The sequence below is a fragment of the Camelina sativa genome, chromosome 18 (genome assembly GCF_030686135.1).
Source record: "Camelina sativa cultivar CO46 ecotype springtype chromosome 18, ASM3068613v1".
NCBI lineage: Eukaryota > Viridiplantae > Streptophyta > Magnoliopsida > Brassicales > Brassicaceae > Camelina > Camelina sativa.
The window spans coordinates 12,337,261-12,352,919 of NC_141897.1; the positions used below are offsets into that span (position 1 = coordinate 12,337,261).

At 36.2% G+C, this 15,659-nt stretch overlaps 1 protein-coding gene, 1 non-coding gene and 1 pseudogene across 2 annotated transcripts; 2 read left to right on the top strand and 1 right to left on the bottom strand.

Moving 5' to 3' along the window:
• Nucleotides 1–334: 334 nt before the first annotated feature.
• Nucleotides 335–1,493, top strand: LOC104763267 (F-box/kelch-repeat protein At4g39550 pseudogene; annotated as a pseudogene).
• Nucleotides 1,494–2,835: 1,342 nt separating this feature from the next.
• On the top strand, nucleotides 2,836–4,169 carry LOC104760887 (F-box/kelch-repeat protein At5g49000). The gene has a single exon (XM_010483883.3). It carries the CDS (start codon nucleotides 2,941–2,943, stop codon nucleotides 4,054–4,056), a length of 1,116 nt encoding a protein of 371 aa, XP_010482185.2. The 5' UTR covers nucleotides 2,836–2,940; the 3' UTR covers nucleotides 4,057–4,169.
• Nucleotides 4,170–13,759: 9,590 nt separating this feature from the next.
• Nucleotides 13,760–13,866, bottom strand: LOC147922813 (small nucleolar RNA R71). The gene has a single exon (XR_015589866.1). It is a non-coding gene; the product is annotated as a small nucleolar RNA R71 (small nucleolar RNA).
• Between the last annotated feature and the right edge of the window lie 1,793 nt (nucleotides 13,867–15,659).

The following is a 15,659-nucleotide window of genomic DNA, read 5'->3' on the forward strand; positions in this document are numbered from 1 at the left end:
ATATGCAATTAACAAGTCATATATCAATTTTGTATGCAATTAACAAGTCTTATATCAATTTTTTTTATAAATAATAGGAAATTAATGTACGGTTTAATTTTTTTAAAAATAATCATATTCTGCTATGCTGGTGTGTCAAGCTCAGTTTACATTTTTTTTTTTAAACTTCTTTTTTATAAAAATTTTAGGCGACAACAGAAAAGAAGATCAAAATTATATTTTGACTTTTTGAGGCCCATTAAAAGTAAAACTCGATGGAAATCAAATGAGTTGTTTAGTTAAGACAAATCAAAACCCTAAATTTGTTCGTTGCAAGAAGGAGAAGAAGTAGATCATGAACAGCGATATCGATTTCTTGATGATCTCTCCAACGTCGTCAAAACATAAGAAAAAGAAGACACCAAATCCATCACTTCCAATGATTTGCTATTGACTTGCTTCGCACGCGTATCAAGATTGTACTACCCGACTCTCTCTTTAGTCTCCAAAAGCTTTCAAACCCTCGTCGCTTCACCGGAGCTATACAAGACTCGGTCTTTATTAAACCACAGAGAGAGTTGTCTCTACGTGTGCTTAAAGTTCCCTCCTGACTATAACCCACGTTGGTTCACTCTCTCCCGGGAACCTAATAAAACCCTAACCAAGAGGAAGACGACCAAGTCAAGTGGATACGTTTTAGTCCCATTCACAATTCACAATTCACCTCCATCGAACCAACTCTGCAACGTTCTTGTAGTGCTTGGTTCTAATATCTACATTTTCAATGCGTTATCGTCCAGCGTCTCGATCCTAGATTGCCAGCTTCATACGTGGCACGAGGCTCCAAGCATGCTGATGAAGCGGAACTATCCAGCTGCTAATGTTGTTGATGGAAAAATATATGTAGCAGGATGCTTTGATGAAGAATTCGATTCAAAGTGGATGAAGTCGATTCCTCAAACTGGATGGAGGTTTTCGATCCAAAAACTCAATCCTGGGAGCCTGTCAGGAGCCCTTCATCAGTGAGAAGATATGGACGTATATACAAGAGCGCAGTGATAGAAGGAGAAATCTACATGTTGCATACAGGTGTGTCTTACAATCCAAAACAAGAGAGATGGAAAGATGTAAGAAAGTGGAGTTTGGAGTCAACTAAAAGGTTTGGGCTATCTTATTGTGTGATAGATGACGTACTCTATAGTTATTATGAAGGTGGAATAAAATGGTACAACTCTGAGATAGATAGGTGGATGAACTTGAAGGGCTTGGAAGGATTGCCTAAGTTTGCTAGTTATGGTTATATTAAGTTGGGGGATTATGGTGGAAAGATGGCGGTTTTTTGGGACAAGTATACGGCTTCTAATGGGTGCAACAATACGACGTTTTGGTGTACAGTGATTTCCCTTGAAAGGCACAACAGTCGGGAGATCTGGGGAAAGGTCGAGTGGTTTGATGCTATGCTTACAGTTCCTATGTCTTATAAATATGTGGGTGCTCTTGCTGTTACTCTTTGATGCTTCAATGTGGTACTGAATCTTTAGTGATTTGTGGCTAAGCTATATCATTTTAACTATTGGATGATTGTGTGTTGCGTTTTAACTGAATGCTATCGACATTTCGCTTGTTATACCTTTTAATGGTTAGCTTATTTGTGTTGCTGTAAGGCCTACATATATGAGACGTTGTTTTGGCCAGAATATAAATAGTTCACAACTTTCATAGGAAAAAATTAAAGTAAAACAAGATACATGTACGTTTGAAAAAATTGGCTTTTTCTTTGTCGTCAAGATTAAAAGAAGAAAAGGTCATCAAACAAAGAGCTTTTTTTTGATTTTCTTATTTTCAGTGAGTCTTTTGTTGTATAAAAAGTTCTGAACTTGTTCAAAGGTTTTTCGAAAAAGGATGCACTATTTCTCGAGGATTTCTCATGTATATATGAACGTAGTCTCTGTAACCAAAGATGATGGAAGTCTAGAGGATAAGTTAAGTTTATATATGGAGGCTTAAAGAGCATGCAGAAATGGCAACTAGTATCTAAAATCTCCCCGGATTTCATTAATCCCTGTTTTGATTATATTCTCTTGATAATTGTAAACCCTTTTGATGCTAAAACGGTAAAACACTCTGTTTTGGAGCAATAAGAACAAAAGTTTGCTATCTATTGACTTTTGCAAATGAGTAGTTTGTGCTCCACAAGTGATTTGGAACATAGCAGCAACAATGGCATTCTGGATTCCGTTACAAAATGCATCAAAGATCACATTTTCCCTCTTTTGTTTTCCTAGAAGGATTTGCATCTGATCCCAGCTCAATAACAGATATAAAATAATAAATTGCATGCTTAGGACACTTTGTAAGTTTGATTGCTTAATTAGCATAGAGTACATAATTAAAACGTTATATGAACGGAAATAAACACTTTTTGAATAACAATGAGATGATTGATTAAGCTTATGTAATTAGCAAAACTAGGCTCAGTCAAAATATCTCATTCTCAAGGAACATCAAAGCAAAATGTTCATAACTTTATTCATATATATAGTTTCCGAAATATATTAAACTTTGTAAACCAAGAGAAACATTAATCAAAGATCTACCTTTCTCAAGTGATCCGATCTAGGAACAAATCTATATCACTTCATTTAGCTTTTTCTTATGGACATAAAAGTAGCAGTTAGACACAGCACAGAATAACCAAGAAATGTACTTATTCAATAGTTTTTGTCTTTGTCCAAATAAATCTCCTCATTCTTTCAAAAATTAGGCGACAAAAAAAAAGGAGCAAAATTATTTACCAATTTGAGGCCCATCAACATTTCTATACCAAGTCCATTATCAAACTAATCCTTCATTTGCGCTCAATCCAAGAAACTGCGGTCGAGAATTATTTAAAAAACCCTAAATCTGTATTCACTCAAAGCCGGCGGAGAGGTAGAAGAATCCGGCGATTTCTTCCCCAAAATGTCATCGTCGAAGGAGAAGAAGAAGTCGCCGCCGTCGGAATCGGCTCCAGATCCATCACTTCCCTATGATCTACTATTGACCTGCTTCGCACGCGTCTCGAGATTATACTACCCGTCTCTCTCCGTAGTCTCCAAGAACTGTCGATCCCTCGTTGCGTCGCAAGAGCTTTACAACACTCGATCTTTCTTGAACCGCACGGAGAGTTGTCTCTACGTATGCTTAGATTTCCCTCCTGACCCTAACCCACGTTGGTTCACTCTCTACCGAAGACCTAATCAAACCCAGAAGACAGACTACTCAAGTGGATATGTTTTGGTTCCAATTCCGATTCAGAATTCACCTCCTGTGGACTACAAGGTTCTCGTGACGGTTGGTTCTAATATCTATGCCATTGGCGGATCCGTTGAGAATTCACCTTCCTCTAGCGTCTCAATGTTAGACTGCAGGTCTCATACTTGGCACGAGGCTCCAAGCATGCTGATGGAGCGGTATAACCCAGCTGCTAATGTTGTTGATGGGAAGATTTATGTATCAGGAAGCTTGGAAGACTCCAATTCCTCTAATTGGATGGAGGTTTTCGATGTAAAGACTCAATCTTGGGAGCCTGTGTTGAGCCCTCTTGATAAGAGATGTAGTAGTATATACACGAGCGCAGTGATTGAAGGAGAAATCTACTTGATTGGGGATAAGGTTGTGGCTTACAAGCCTGAAGGAGATAAATGGGGAGATGTAGGAGAGCATCAGAATATGGATTCAGGATTGTTTTATCCTTGTTATTGCGTGATAGGTAACATACTCTATTGTTATCGTCCTGGTGGAATCAAATGGTACAACTCAGAGAAAAGATTGTGGAGGCGTTTGAAGGGTTTGAAAGGATTGTCTACGGTTGATAGTTGTTGTGTTAAGTTGGTGGATTATGGTGGAAAGATGGCGATTTTGTGGGACAAGTATTTACCTTCTGCTGGCTATAAGAGTCGTACGATTTCGTGTGCGGTGGTTTCCCTTGGAAGATGCAGGAATCAGGATATTCGTGGAAAGGTCGAGTGGTTTGATGATATGCTTACAGTCCCTAGCTCTTACAATTTTGTGGGTGTTCTTGCTGCTACCCTTTGATGAATGCCATACAAGACTGATGTAAAAGTTGGTGAATCTTTCGTGATTTGTTGGTATTAGATATATCATTTTGTTGGATGATTGAATGATATCGACATCGTTTCGCTTTTAAATCTTTGATGGTTAGTTTATTATTCCGTGCTGCTTTAAGGTCTGTGAAACATTGTTTTGGGTGAATAGGTTCAAAGGCGTGATGATGAATGATTTTGCAGTTAAAGATTTTATCAAAACTAACAAACAGCAATATCTTTTGAGAGGCTCTATACCTGATCTTTTGTTTTAATATCTGAACAACTAGAGTAGTAAACTAGTCACAACAAAATGGCCGAGATCCTGGAAAGCTATATAGAGAAGAAGATGGACGCTGAAGATGGCATTATATAATGCACCTTGACCGGTTGAAACTACAACTTGGTGGGACATCAAAGTGAGTATATATATATATATATATCCTTGTTGCCGGTCTTAGAAAGAATGTATGAGATGGGACTAAGACCAAGAAAGAACAAAGAGGGAAAAATAAAGTCGAGGAAATTGAAATTGAATGATTTTGTTGTTATACAATGGAAACCCTGTTCGGGTTCAGATCGATTTTAGGTTTAACGGGTTTATGAATTTAGGATCCATAATTTTAGATTTTCGCTTTGGTTTCATTTCGGGTGTTATCGTGTTTTGGTAGGTTTGGGCTGCAAATTTCAGGACCTAATAAATACTGTACCTTAAATGTAGTTAAATTTTGACAAATATAACAAATAATATTCTGACAGTTTAATTGTTTTGGATATTTAGGTATAAAACTAATTGATATATTCAGATTTATAATTATAATTTTGGGTATCTATACTATTAAATGGGGAGTACACTTACATCTTAAAAAAAACATAACATACATCATGTTGCAAAACAGACCCACTTGCCTACATAATTAATTTTTTTTTTTAAAAACTAAACCTCCCTAAAAGTAATAGTTATTGAAGAAATAAATGATTAACTCTTTTTAAAATTAGTTATAACAATGGATACTTAGAACATCTCCAATGGTCGTCTATTTTTGCCTCTAAACTCTGTTATAGAGTAATTTTTGCTCCAATACATTTCTATTTTCACCTCTATAATTTAGATTGCTATTTTTCCTCTATATATAGAGGAACACTATTTTTTTCTCTATAAATAGAGTTGAACTATTTTATTTGCAAAGTAGTCCTCTTAATCTTCTACTTCTTTTACTTATGACCAAAATAAATAAAATAAGTATTTTAAGAACTAATAATATAAATTTAAGTATAAATATTCTAAAATATTGAAACTACCATTTGCAAAAGATAATTTTATGAAATTGTTACAAAATTTGTAGTAAATGGGTTAGTTTGCAATTTTAAAAATAAAAGGTGTAATTGTAAAATAAAATAGTATATATTTGTAAGATTCTTTTATAAAGGAAAAAATAGGGAAAACCATTGGAGCAAAACTTATCTCTATTATAGAGGAAACAATAGGGAAAACTATTGCAGATGGTCTTAGATTTCGAATCTATTACTGGATACGAGAATAAAGCATAAATAATTAATTTTGAATTTATTAAGTTTTCCAAATAGTTTTCTAAACATTTAAAAAACAGTTAGTCGTGTGTTATATTCGATTCAAACTATTCTCGTATTTTAGTAAACTATATTAACTATTAATGATACATTCCTATATTTTATGAAACTATATTAATTGTAAATAATAAATTCAAATAGTTTAGGAAACTATATGGGAAAATTGGAAATAAAGGAGTTTTTAAAAAAAGTTTGTCCATCTACACCTTTTTTTTGAAGATTGTCAATTATGACGAAAATACTCTTACTAATAGATATAGGGAAGTTTTAAGGAGGTTAAACAAAAATAAATCAGAAAACCATGTTAGTAAACAACTGTGAATAAGTTTTTTTTTTTTAAATTGTTTTGGTGTGAAAAATCAGTTTTTTATATTGATGATTTTTGATCTAAAATGTTCAGAAAATAGTTTCTACGATTTTTCAAGTTCTGAAATATTTAGATTATTCATTCTACAGTTTGTAAATGTTCTACGTAGTTTAGAAGGAAAATTTGTTCTAAACCAACAGAATACTGAATTTTGTATGTTCTAAACAATTAAGAATATGTATTCTACATTTTACTCTATTCTATATGATTCAGAATATATTTTCCACGTTTTACTCTATATACTAAAAGAAGTAAAAGATATATCATAAATAATTTAGAATTTATAATCTGTAAAACTTAGAATACCATAGAAATAGAAAGAAAATAAATGAAATAAGAAAAGTAAATATTTTTTAAATAATCATAATTTATGGTTACGATTCCGTATTTATTGTTTAGATATGTTCAAATATATTTTAGAATGTGCTTCTTAATTATTTAGAAGAAAAAAAAATACACAAAAATAGATTTGCTCATAACTTAACCTATCATGATCGATTCTTTTCCCTCTCTTCAACCTTCCACCAGCTTTTCTTTATCTTCACCCTTCACGAGATTTTTATTTACCTGATTATGATGCAAATCTACGTTACTTGTGGTGTATGGAGATTGGATGCCAACAAGGAGTGGAGATTTATTGATGATGAACAAAAACGTACAAGATTACTGACTTTGCAACCCAGTACATCTCTTGAAGAGTTGAAGGTGATGGTTTCAGAAGACTATGAAATAGAGCAAAGTATGTTTGATGTAGAATTCAGTTATTTATCCTCAGAGGTTAAAGTTGATTCTCCACCTGTTGTATTGATAAATGATAGAGGAATGAAAAATTTTCTTGCATATCTGAAAAGGAAAAATATGATTCGGTTGTGTGTTACGTTCAAAAGAATAGTTGATGATCATAGGAGTAAAGTCCAATTCGATTTGAATAAGGACCAACATGATACAAGTGATGGTGATGATGTGGGAGTTGATCGGGGATAATCAACAGTTATTATTCCAAGGAATTCACATAAGCCGAATGATGATTTATTAGAAAAGCCTACTGATGCTAATCTTGGTGATGCTACTCCTTTAAAGTTGGAAGATTCAATGCTAAAAAAGGGGGAATTTTCAACTAGACAACCATTCACAGCCTATAGTTACATTTTCGACTTTTATTTTCCTAATTTTGTATAAATTCTATAAGTAACATTATAAAATATACTAAAGTCACATTTTATATAATTAACTTTTAATGTTAAGACACCCATGGTTAAGGATCAATTGAGAAAAATTAATAACACATTAGTGGGTGCTTATTGAATTAATCTTAACTTAATAATAATCAAAACTTAAGACACTCTAATGAGTATCACTAACGTGGATGCTCTGAAAACCTAAAATTTAGTCTTTTTAGTAGTGGTTTGAGTTTTTTTTTTTCATAATATTTAGATTAATTATTTAACTGAATTATTAATTTTTACAATATTAAGAACCCCAAATGGTCTATTAACCACCACTAGAGTTGCTCTAGTGGCCAAATCTAGATTTAATTTGGTTAACTAAACCCGATTGGTTTCTTCACTTGGAGGAAAATCAACAATTGAACCTGAAAGACTTGGTTAAATTATGAAGAAAAAAGAAGAACAGTTTTCTGTTTTCAATAGTCTCTCATTAAATATACAGGAGCTGCAGATCAATTGGTGACAACTTGTCATGTAGGAAGGTTGTTAAAGGATGGAGACCAGAGTTCGAGAAACGCCTGATGCACCAATAACCTACTGGTGGATTTGGATATCCATAGTGAGGGGTTAGGATCGATGCCCTGCAGAGCCAGCTTGGGGCCTATGGGGGCAAGCTAGCGGGAGTTAGTGGGGTCCACAGGACATGTTGTCATATATATATATACACTTGTCAGTATTCTCATTGATAAGAATAATCTATATCCATGTATAACTGTACACCAACATGCATGTACGCTCTTGATGAATTCTAAGCAGGTCGTTCTTGGAACAACTAATGCATGAGAACAATTTAAATTTGCTGCGAAAAACGCAACGCCGCAACGGCCTATCAAAATAGTTCGTGAACTTATTTAAGAAAAGAGGATACTCCTATCCTTTAGTCTCAAGTAATTTAGGTAGGCTGATATTAATTTTAGCAAAGGAAAAGTCATGTACCTCCTATACTCTCGTCTCGTCAATGAGTTTGGAGTATAAAACCCAAATAGTCAAAAACTCTTTGAAAATAATGATGAAAGAATTCGTTGGTTGTTGTCATAAAAGAAGATAAAAAAAACTAAAGCCTAGAGATTGGGTTAGGGTATTAAAAGCGTTTGTTTGTAAAGGAGAAAAAAAAAGTAGAGTCTAGAGATTATTTTAGTAATCATAAATACAGAGTTTTGATATCGTAAAACTCTGTTTTGGAATCTCACCGCATATTTGTCTTTTGTAATTATTTTCAGAAATTATTCAAGTTCCAATGGATTCTTGTATATAAAGGTTGATACTATTAGTTTGACAATTTTATGAGTATTTTTGCAAAGATTTTGATATTTATTTTGTTTTTATTATATATATTTAATTATTTATATGTAATATATTCATATCTATATATATTTTTAATAAAATATATTTACTGTATATATTCCGTATATACAGCCGCGTATACGGCTATACGCTAAACGGTGGTCCACCGCCCGGCTAGTGCCTAGCGTATTTTAGAACATTGTTTATAAGATTGTAAAGAATAAATTGTCGTGATATTCACTAATATTGTTTTACTATCATTAGTATATACTCCCTCTGTACATTATTTTAATACATGATGTTTAAGAATTTTTTTTGTATCACAAAGGATGATTTCTTTTAGTGTATTTAATATATTTTCTTTTTTAAAGTCAAATAATAATTTAATACTTTTACTTTTACAATTCATAATTATTAAATGTATATGTATTGCAATTAAATGAATAGATCAAAGCAATTAATGTTCACTTTCCACTCTATGTCTCTATATAACACTCCATCCTGTATAAACATTTTTAGTCGCAAACAAAAATATGAAAATGATTATCAACTTCTCTCCAATAAAAATGGTCGTTATTTTGCTTCTTCTTGCATTTGGCCTTGTACATGCTAGATACCCAACTTTCTCAACCAAGTCATTTCATTCTATACAAGACAAAAATGCAAAAGTATCGGTGAACCAATTTCCAGGCGTGACACATCCATTTTACCCTCCAAAACATGGAAAACATCCACCAGGACCACCACCATCACATAAGAATGTGAAGATGTCAACAAATCAGTTTCTCAGTGTGACATATCCAAATTTTCCTCCAATACACGGAAAACAGCCATTTCCAATTTTTCCTCCAATGCACGGAAAGCAGCCACCACCACCACATAAAAATATGAAGATGTCAGCAAACTAATATCGATACATATATTTTGTTTTTATAAACTCATATGTTTTCTAATTAAAATAAATGTAATACATGACAATATAAAAATTGTTAGGTATTATTATCTATTTATATCATAAATTTATCATCTATATATTAATAGCGAATCATTTTTTAAAATTGTGATGAGGTGTTGTTGCTAAAGAACTCGACACACCATTTAGCTAATCACCCTCATTAATTAATATTACCTCTGATCTATAATATAAGATGTTTTAGAGAAGTTTTTTTTGTTTCATAATACCCTTTCTGTATCACAATAGATGTTGTTTTAAGATTTTTATATAAATTAAGAAAAATATTTAATGTTTAGCTATAATTGCATTATTTATTTATAATAACATATTTTGTAATTACTAACCAATAGTAATTCATCATAGTTTTAATTTTCCATTTAATGACTTTTGAAATTTACAATTTTCTAACATTAATTGATAAAAATTAGTAGAAAAATCAATCTTTGCAATACTTAAAAGTTTTAGAAAATCATCCATTGTAATAAAGAGGGGGTATAAGATATTTTCAAGTTTATACCAACTGGAAAGGATCGATTTCTATACCTAATTCATCATGCTTCAATGTGAAGATGTTTTGTGATCTCTATACCAACTGCTACGAAACTAAGCCAATGTATATATGTGTTATTGTGTGAACGAGATTAGATTCTCTTCTCGTATAGTCTCCTCATTAGTATTTGGTTAAGAACTTAGGAAACTAAGGAAGTTCACTAACTACATGGTTATCTTTCCTCAAGAACAAGGTATTTTTATTTACCTGAGCATCCGCATCTACAGCGTTCTTTCTAGTGTAGCTTTAGGGAACATCATAGTCCATTTTCATCCATTAGCACAGGTACGATCTTCCCATTTCAGATCAATCTTATGTTTGAAGCAGTAGATATCGGCCCCTGGAACCCACTTGGTTGGAGGATGAATGTTATTGTAAAGACTGCATCAACAATTTAACAACTTTAGTTAAACTCAGCCATCCATGACACATATAACATGGAATAATAAGGCACACAAAATCCAAACGAGCTTGTTAGATGGAAACAATAATGAGAACTGATCATTATTTCTTACGATAATTCCTGAGTAAAGTTACAGTAAATGTACAGATACAATGTTAAAACATTTTTCAATACAAAAATTGAGCAAATCCATGAAAGCAACGCTTCTAATTAATCAAAACTTGGTAACAAACCATTGCACTAAAGAGATTGTTTGCAGAAATCACCGAATGCACTCAAATTCCCTATAGCCTTAGATTTTCTCTCGTAATTTGTAAACAATAGAAAATACCAATTGAGATTAACAATATAGAGAGAGAGATCTCACACCTCCATAACTCCTCGACAGAAGAGAATGTATACAAAGATCTCAAAGAGCTTCCCCATGTGACTTGATTCGATTTCGAAGAAGGAGTATCAAACCAAAATGCCCAAGAATTTCTGGAAAAAGTGCGATTTCTGTATTACGATGGTTAATTTCTTCAACGCAAAGTCGTTCCCACCGGAAAGGATCAATTTCCTGAGGATCAGCACAACAAGAATCATCCTGAGGATATTCTACCACATATTCAAGCCACTAGGAATCATGATGAGAATTGGTGATGTAGGATGGAAGAACAGGTAGAACAGGAGTCGGGAGAGAGGCATTCGCAGCCTGCCAAGCACCGAGGGTTCCAGTCTTGTGTAGGGTCACCAAATCCTTATATCTGTCGTGAATGGGAAGCAAGTCTCATCAAAGATCACATGGCGACTAATATAAATGCCACCAGTAGGAGGGTAGAGACACCTGTAGCCTTTGTACTGTGCGTGGTATCCAAGAAAGACACACTGAAGGGATCGTGGTTCAAACTTATGTTGAGTGGAGGATCAGAAACAGGGATAACACGCAAAGTCAAAAATACGAGGAAATGAGTAATCCGGCTTGCTCTTAAGTAACAATTCATGCAGACTTTGGTGATTAAGAGATGGGGATGGGAGCAAGTTACTAATAAAATTGGCGGAGTAGAAGGCTTCGACCCAAAACTTTAATGGGGTTTTACTTTGAAATAACATAGACAAGCCAAGCTCGGTGAGATGTCTATGTTTACGTTCAGCCATCCCATTTTGCTCTGAGGTTGATGGACACAAGAGCAAATGTTGAATCCCATGGCTTTGTAGATGTGTTCTGAATCGAGTACTAGTAAACTCACCACCACCATTACTTTGAAAAACCTTAATCTTCTTACCCAACCGATTCTCAATTTGTTTTTGAAAAACCATAAACACATCACAAAAATCAGATTTAGACTTGAGAGGGAATATCAAGGAGTAGCGAGAGTATTCATCCAAAATAACTGCATAATATTTGAAACCTTGAACAGATACAATTGGTGATGGACTCCATAGATCACAGTGTAATCGATCAAGTGTTCCCTTAACAGAAGAACTAGAAGAATAAAAAGGAAGCTTAGTGTTCTTTCCTATTTGGCAAGGTTCACAAACAGAAGTGGTGCTGGTCTTATTAACGGTAATGGCCTTGCTAGATTGTAAGAGTTAAAGAATCAGGAAGTTCGCATGTCCCAAACGTTGATGCCACACCATATCACCGACTGAAATCTGATGATGAGAGTAGAAAGCTCCCAATTCCTCATTCTTCAACACATAAAGCCCTTCACGATGTGGTCCTTTGGCCACAACCCTCTGAGTTGGTAAATCAATAACATATACATAATTAAAATCAAGGAAGACTCCACAGGGATAGTCATCATACAACTTGGAGACCGATAAAAGTGATTTCTCCATGGTTGGAAAGACAAGAACATCATAAAGAGGGATACTACCTGTTGGAGTTGTGAGCGTAGTGGAACCATGATAACTCTCTAATTTATATGTTTTTAGCATCCTTTTTTGTCCATATTTTACATTGTTCATACCTCTAACTTAGCATTTTTAGGTCAGTAACTGTAGGAATTCACTTTTAGACCATTTAGGCTGTTGCATTTCTGCATTTGCATATTTTGGATGAAAACAGGTGCTAAAGAGCCAAAAATGGGGATAAACAAGGACAATCCGAGCATGTACCCGAAGGAGCCATCGAGCTGCAAGAACAAGTCCGAACCCCAACACGATCGAGGAGGATCCGAGAGCATGAAGAACAACCCGAAGATCCACCCGAGGAGTAACCCGACTTCACCCTCGTGTACCCCATCGAGTAGACCATCGGGCAGGTCTGGGAAGATAGGTCAAAAGGGTTTCCATATATAAACCTCCCTCCTCTCCTAGCTCGCAAGGGAGCACGCCGCAGACCCTCAAACCAGAGAGCGAGAGCTTCTGTGAGAGAACTGAGCGACTCAAACATTTTTCTTTTCGTTTTGCATTTTTATTTCTTAGTTTTTATAGTTTTCTTAGATTTCTATCTTGTACTCTTTCTACTCTACTCTAAAATACAATGCAAGTTTCATTCATTTTCGTTAGTTTGTTCCTTGTTATCATGTCCGAGTAGTGTAGTAAAGTTTCTAGGGATGGGATAGATGATTTTGTGTTCTTGATCGGTTAGGATGCCTTAGTTTGATTGTAAATGATTGATAGATTTCCTTCTAGGTTGGTGTTCTTAATGCTGTCAACAGACCGAGAGGTTGAGATTAGATCTAGGGCGTTTCAGCGACCGAGAGGTGTAGATGAGATGCGTGAATTAGCCAATGCTAGAGGTTTACTTGACTCTGAGTAAGGGATTAGATGAGTTTGAGTTTACTGACAATAATGAATCGTTCTTAATGCCTGCTTGTTCATATTGCTAGTGCGAGAGTGTGGTAAGTGATCAAGGTTGATTGTTGCTAGTGCGAGAGTGTGGTGACAAGGTTTTGGAGATTCATTGTCTAGGAAAGAATTGCTTGAGGCATGTAAGGCATCTGTACTGGTCTACCAGCTCCTGAAGCAAGGACCAATATAGGAGCAGGAGATGCTCCAACTACTCACACTCAAAGGAATGGCATTGTGCCACCAGCTGTGCAGAACAACAATTTTGAGATCAAGAGTAGTCTCATCCAGATGATACAAAGTAATAAGTTTCATGGATTGCCAATGGAGTACCCATTGGATATCTGGATGAATTTGATAGGCTCTGTAGCCTCACTAAGATCAATGGAGTCAGTGAAGATGGATTCAAGCTCAGGATTTTCCCATTCTCTTTGGGAGACAAAGCACACATCTGGGAGAAATCGCTCCCTAAGGAGTCCATCACCACTTGGGAAGCGTGCAAGAAGGCATTCCTGGCCAAATTCTTCTCCAACTCCAGAACCACAAGGCTGAGAAATGACATTTCCGGCTTTGTTCAGAAGAACAATGAAACGTTCAGTGACGCTTTGGAACGTTTCAAGGGATACACTACGCAATGTCCACATCACGGCTTCAGCAATGCTTCATTGCTGAGCACACTTTACAGAGGAGTGGTCCCCAAGATACGGATGTTGCTGGACACCGCAAGCCATGGTAACTTCCTCAACACGGATGTCGATGAAAGTTGGGACCTAGTGGAGAACTTGGCTCAGTCTGATGGCAACTACAATGAGGAATATGATCGCTCTGTGTGATCTACAGGAGAGGAAGATGCCAAGTACAAGAGGGACATGAAAGCCCTCAAGGACAAGCTCGACAAGCTCCTCAACCATCAGCAGCATGTTCATGCCCTATCAGAGGAAGAGCAGTTTCTACAACAAGATGGGGAGACTATACAGATAGAGGATGTTAACTACATCAACAACCAAGGAGGTTACAACAGAGGGTACAACAACCTCAAGCCGAATCCGAATCTGTCTTATCGGAACCCGAATGTTGCCAATCCTCAGGACCAAACTTACCCATCTGCAGAACAAGGGAACCCGGTCCAACAGAAGCCTTTTGTCCAGTACAACCAAGGCTATGCACCTAAGCAGCAGTACTCTAGGACCTACAACCAACCACCTGGATTCCAACAACAAGGTCAGCAAAACCAATCACAAGAAGCTGAATTACGCGGTCTCATTCAGCAAATGATTCAGAATCAGGCTACAACATCTATGGACATCGCGAAACGGTTCGCAGAGATGAGCAATAAGATCGACTCAGGATACAATGATCTGAACGCCAAGTACGAATCACTCAACACTAAGGTTAGATACCTGGAAAGCCACCACAACAACCAACCAACTCCAAAGATTAACCAACTCCCAGGTAAGGCTGTTCAAAACCCCAAAGATTATGCCACTGCTCAAGCCATCTTCCTTGCTGATGACTATGAGGACTACCTCACTGGGGACAGTGCCGATCAAGATGGAGAGGATGTGGAACACCCGATGAAAAATGAGGCCAAGTACTATATATCCGAGTATGAACCCGAGCCTTCACTCGAGGAGCCTGATCGAGCACTGGTTCGAGGATCACAAACTGAAGAACAACCCGAAGTGGAACCCGATGACCTACACGATGGTGGTGATCGGATGATGCATCGAGTAGATGATGAGAAGCGAGATCAGCCTCAACCACCTGCAACAGCAGGAGGGGAGTTAGAGGAAAGGTTCAACGCTGCACTTGACATCCAGCTGGAGGCGCTTGCAGAGCGAATGACTAACCGTAAAGCTCCACCACCTAAAATTTTGCCACCACACGAGCTTCAGGAAGAAATTGCCAAGGAGGCAGCTCGATTGGAGGATGAGGTTAAGGAAGCTGTCAAGGAAATTGGGTTTGAGATTCTCAGAAATGGAGTGTGCCTGGATCCTGAGCTGTGAATTGAGGAAAAACTGGGTGATCCTGGCTCTTTCACGTTGCCGTGTTCGATGGGACTTCGGATCTTCAAGAACTGTTTGTGCGACCTTGGAGCTTCAGTTAGCATTATGCCGCTGTCAGTTGCCAACAAGATGGGATTCACTGATTTTAAACCAAGTAATCTGTATTTGGTTCTGGCTGATAGAACAGTGTGGCATCCGATTGGGTTCCTGGAAAATCTGCCTCTCCGGATTGGAAAAGTGGAAGTGCCTACCGAATTCATGATTCTTGATATGGACAAGGAACCCGACGATCAACTGATTCTAGGGAGACAATTCTTGGCGACATTTGGTGCTGTGTTCGAGGTGAAACAAGGTAAGATCAGAATAGAACATGGTGAGCATTTCAAGATGGAGTTCAATGTGAAGAAAAGGATTAAGAGGCCAACCATTGATGGTCAAG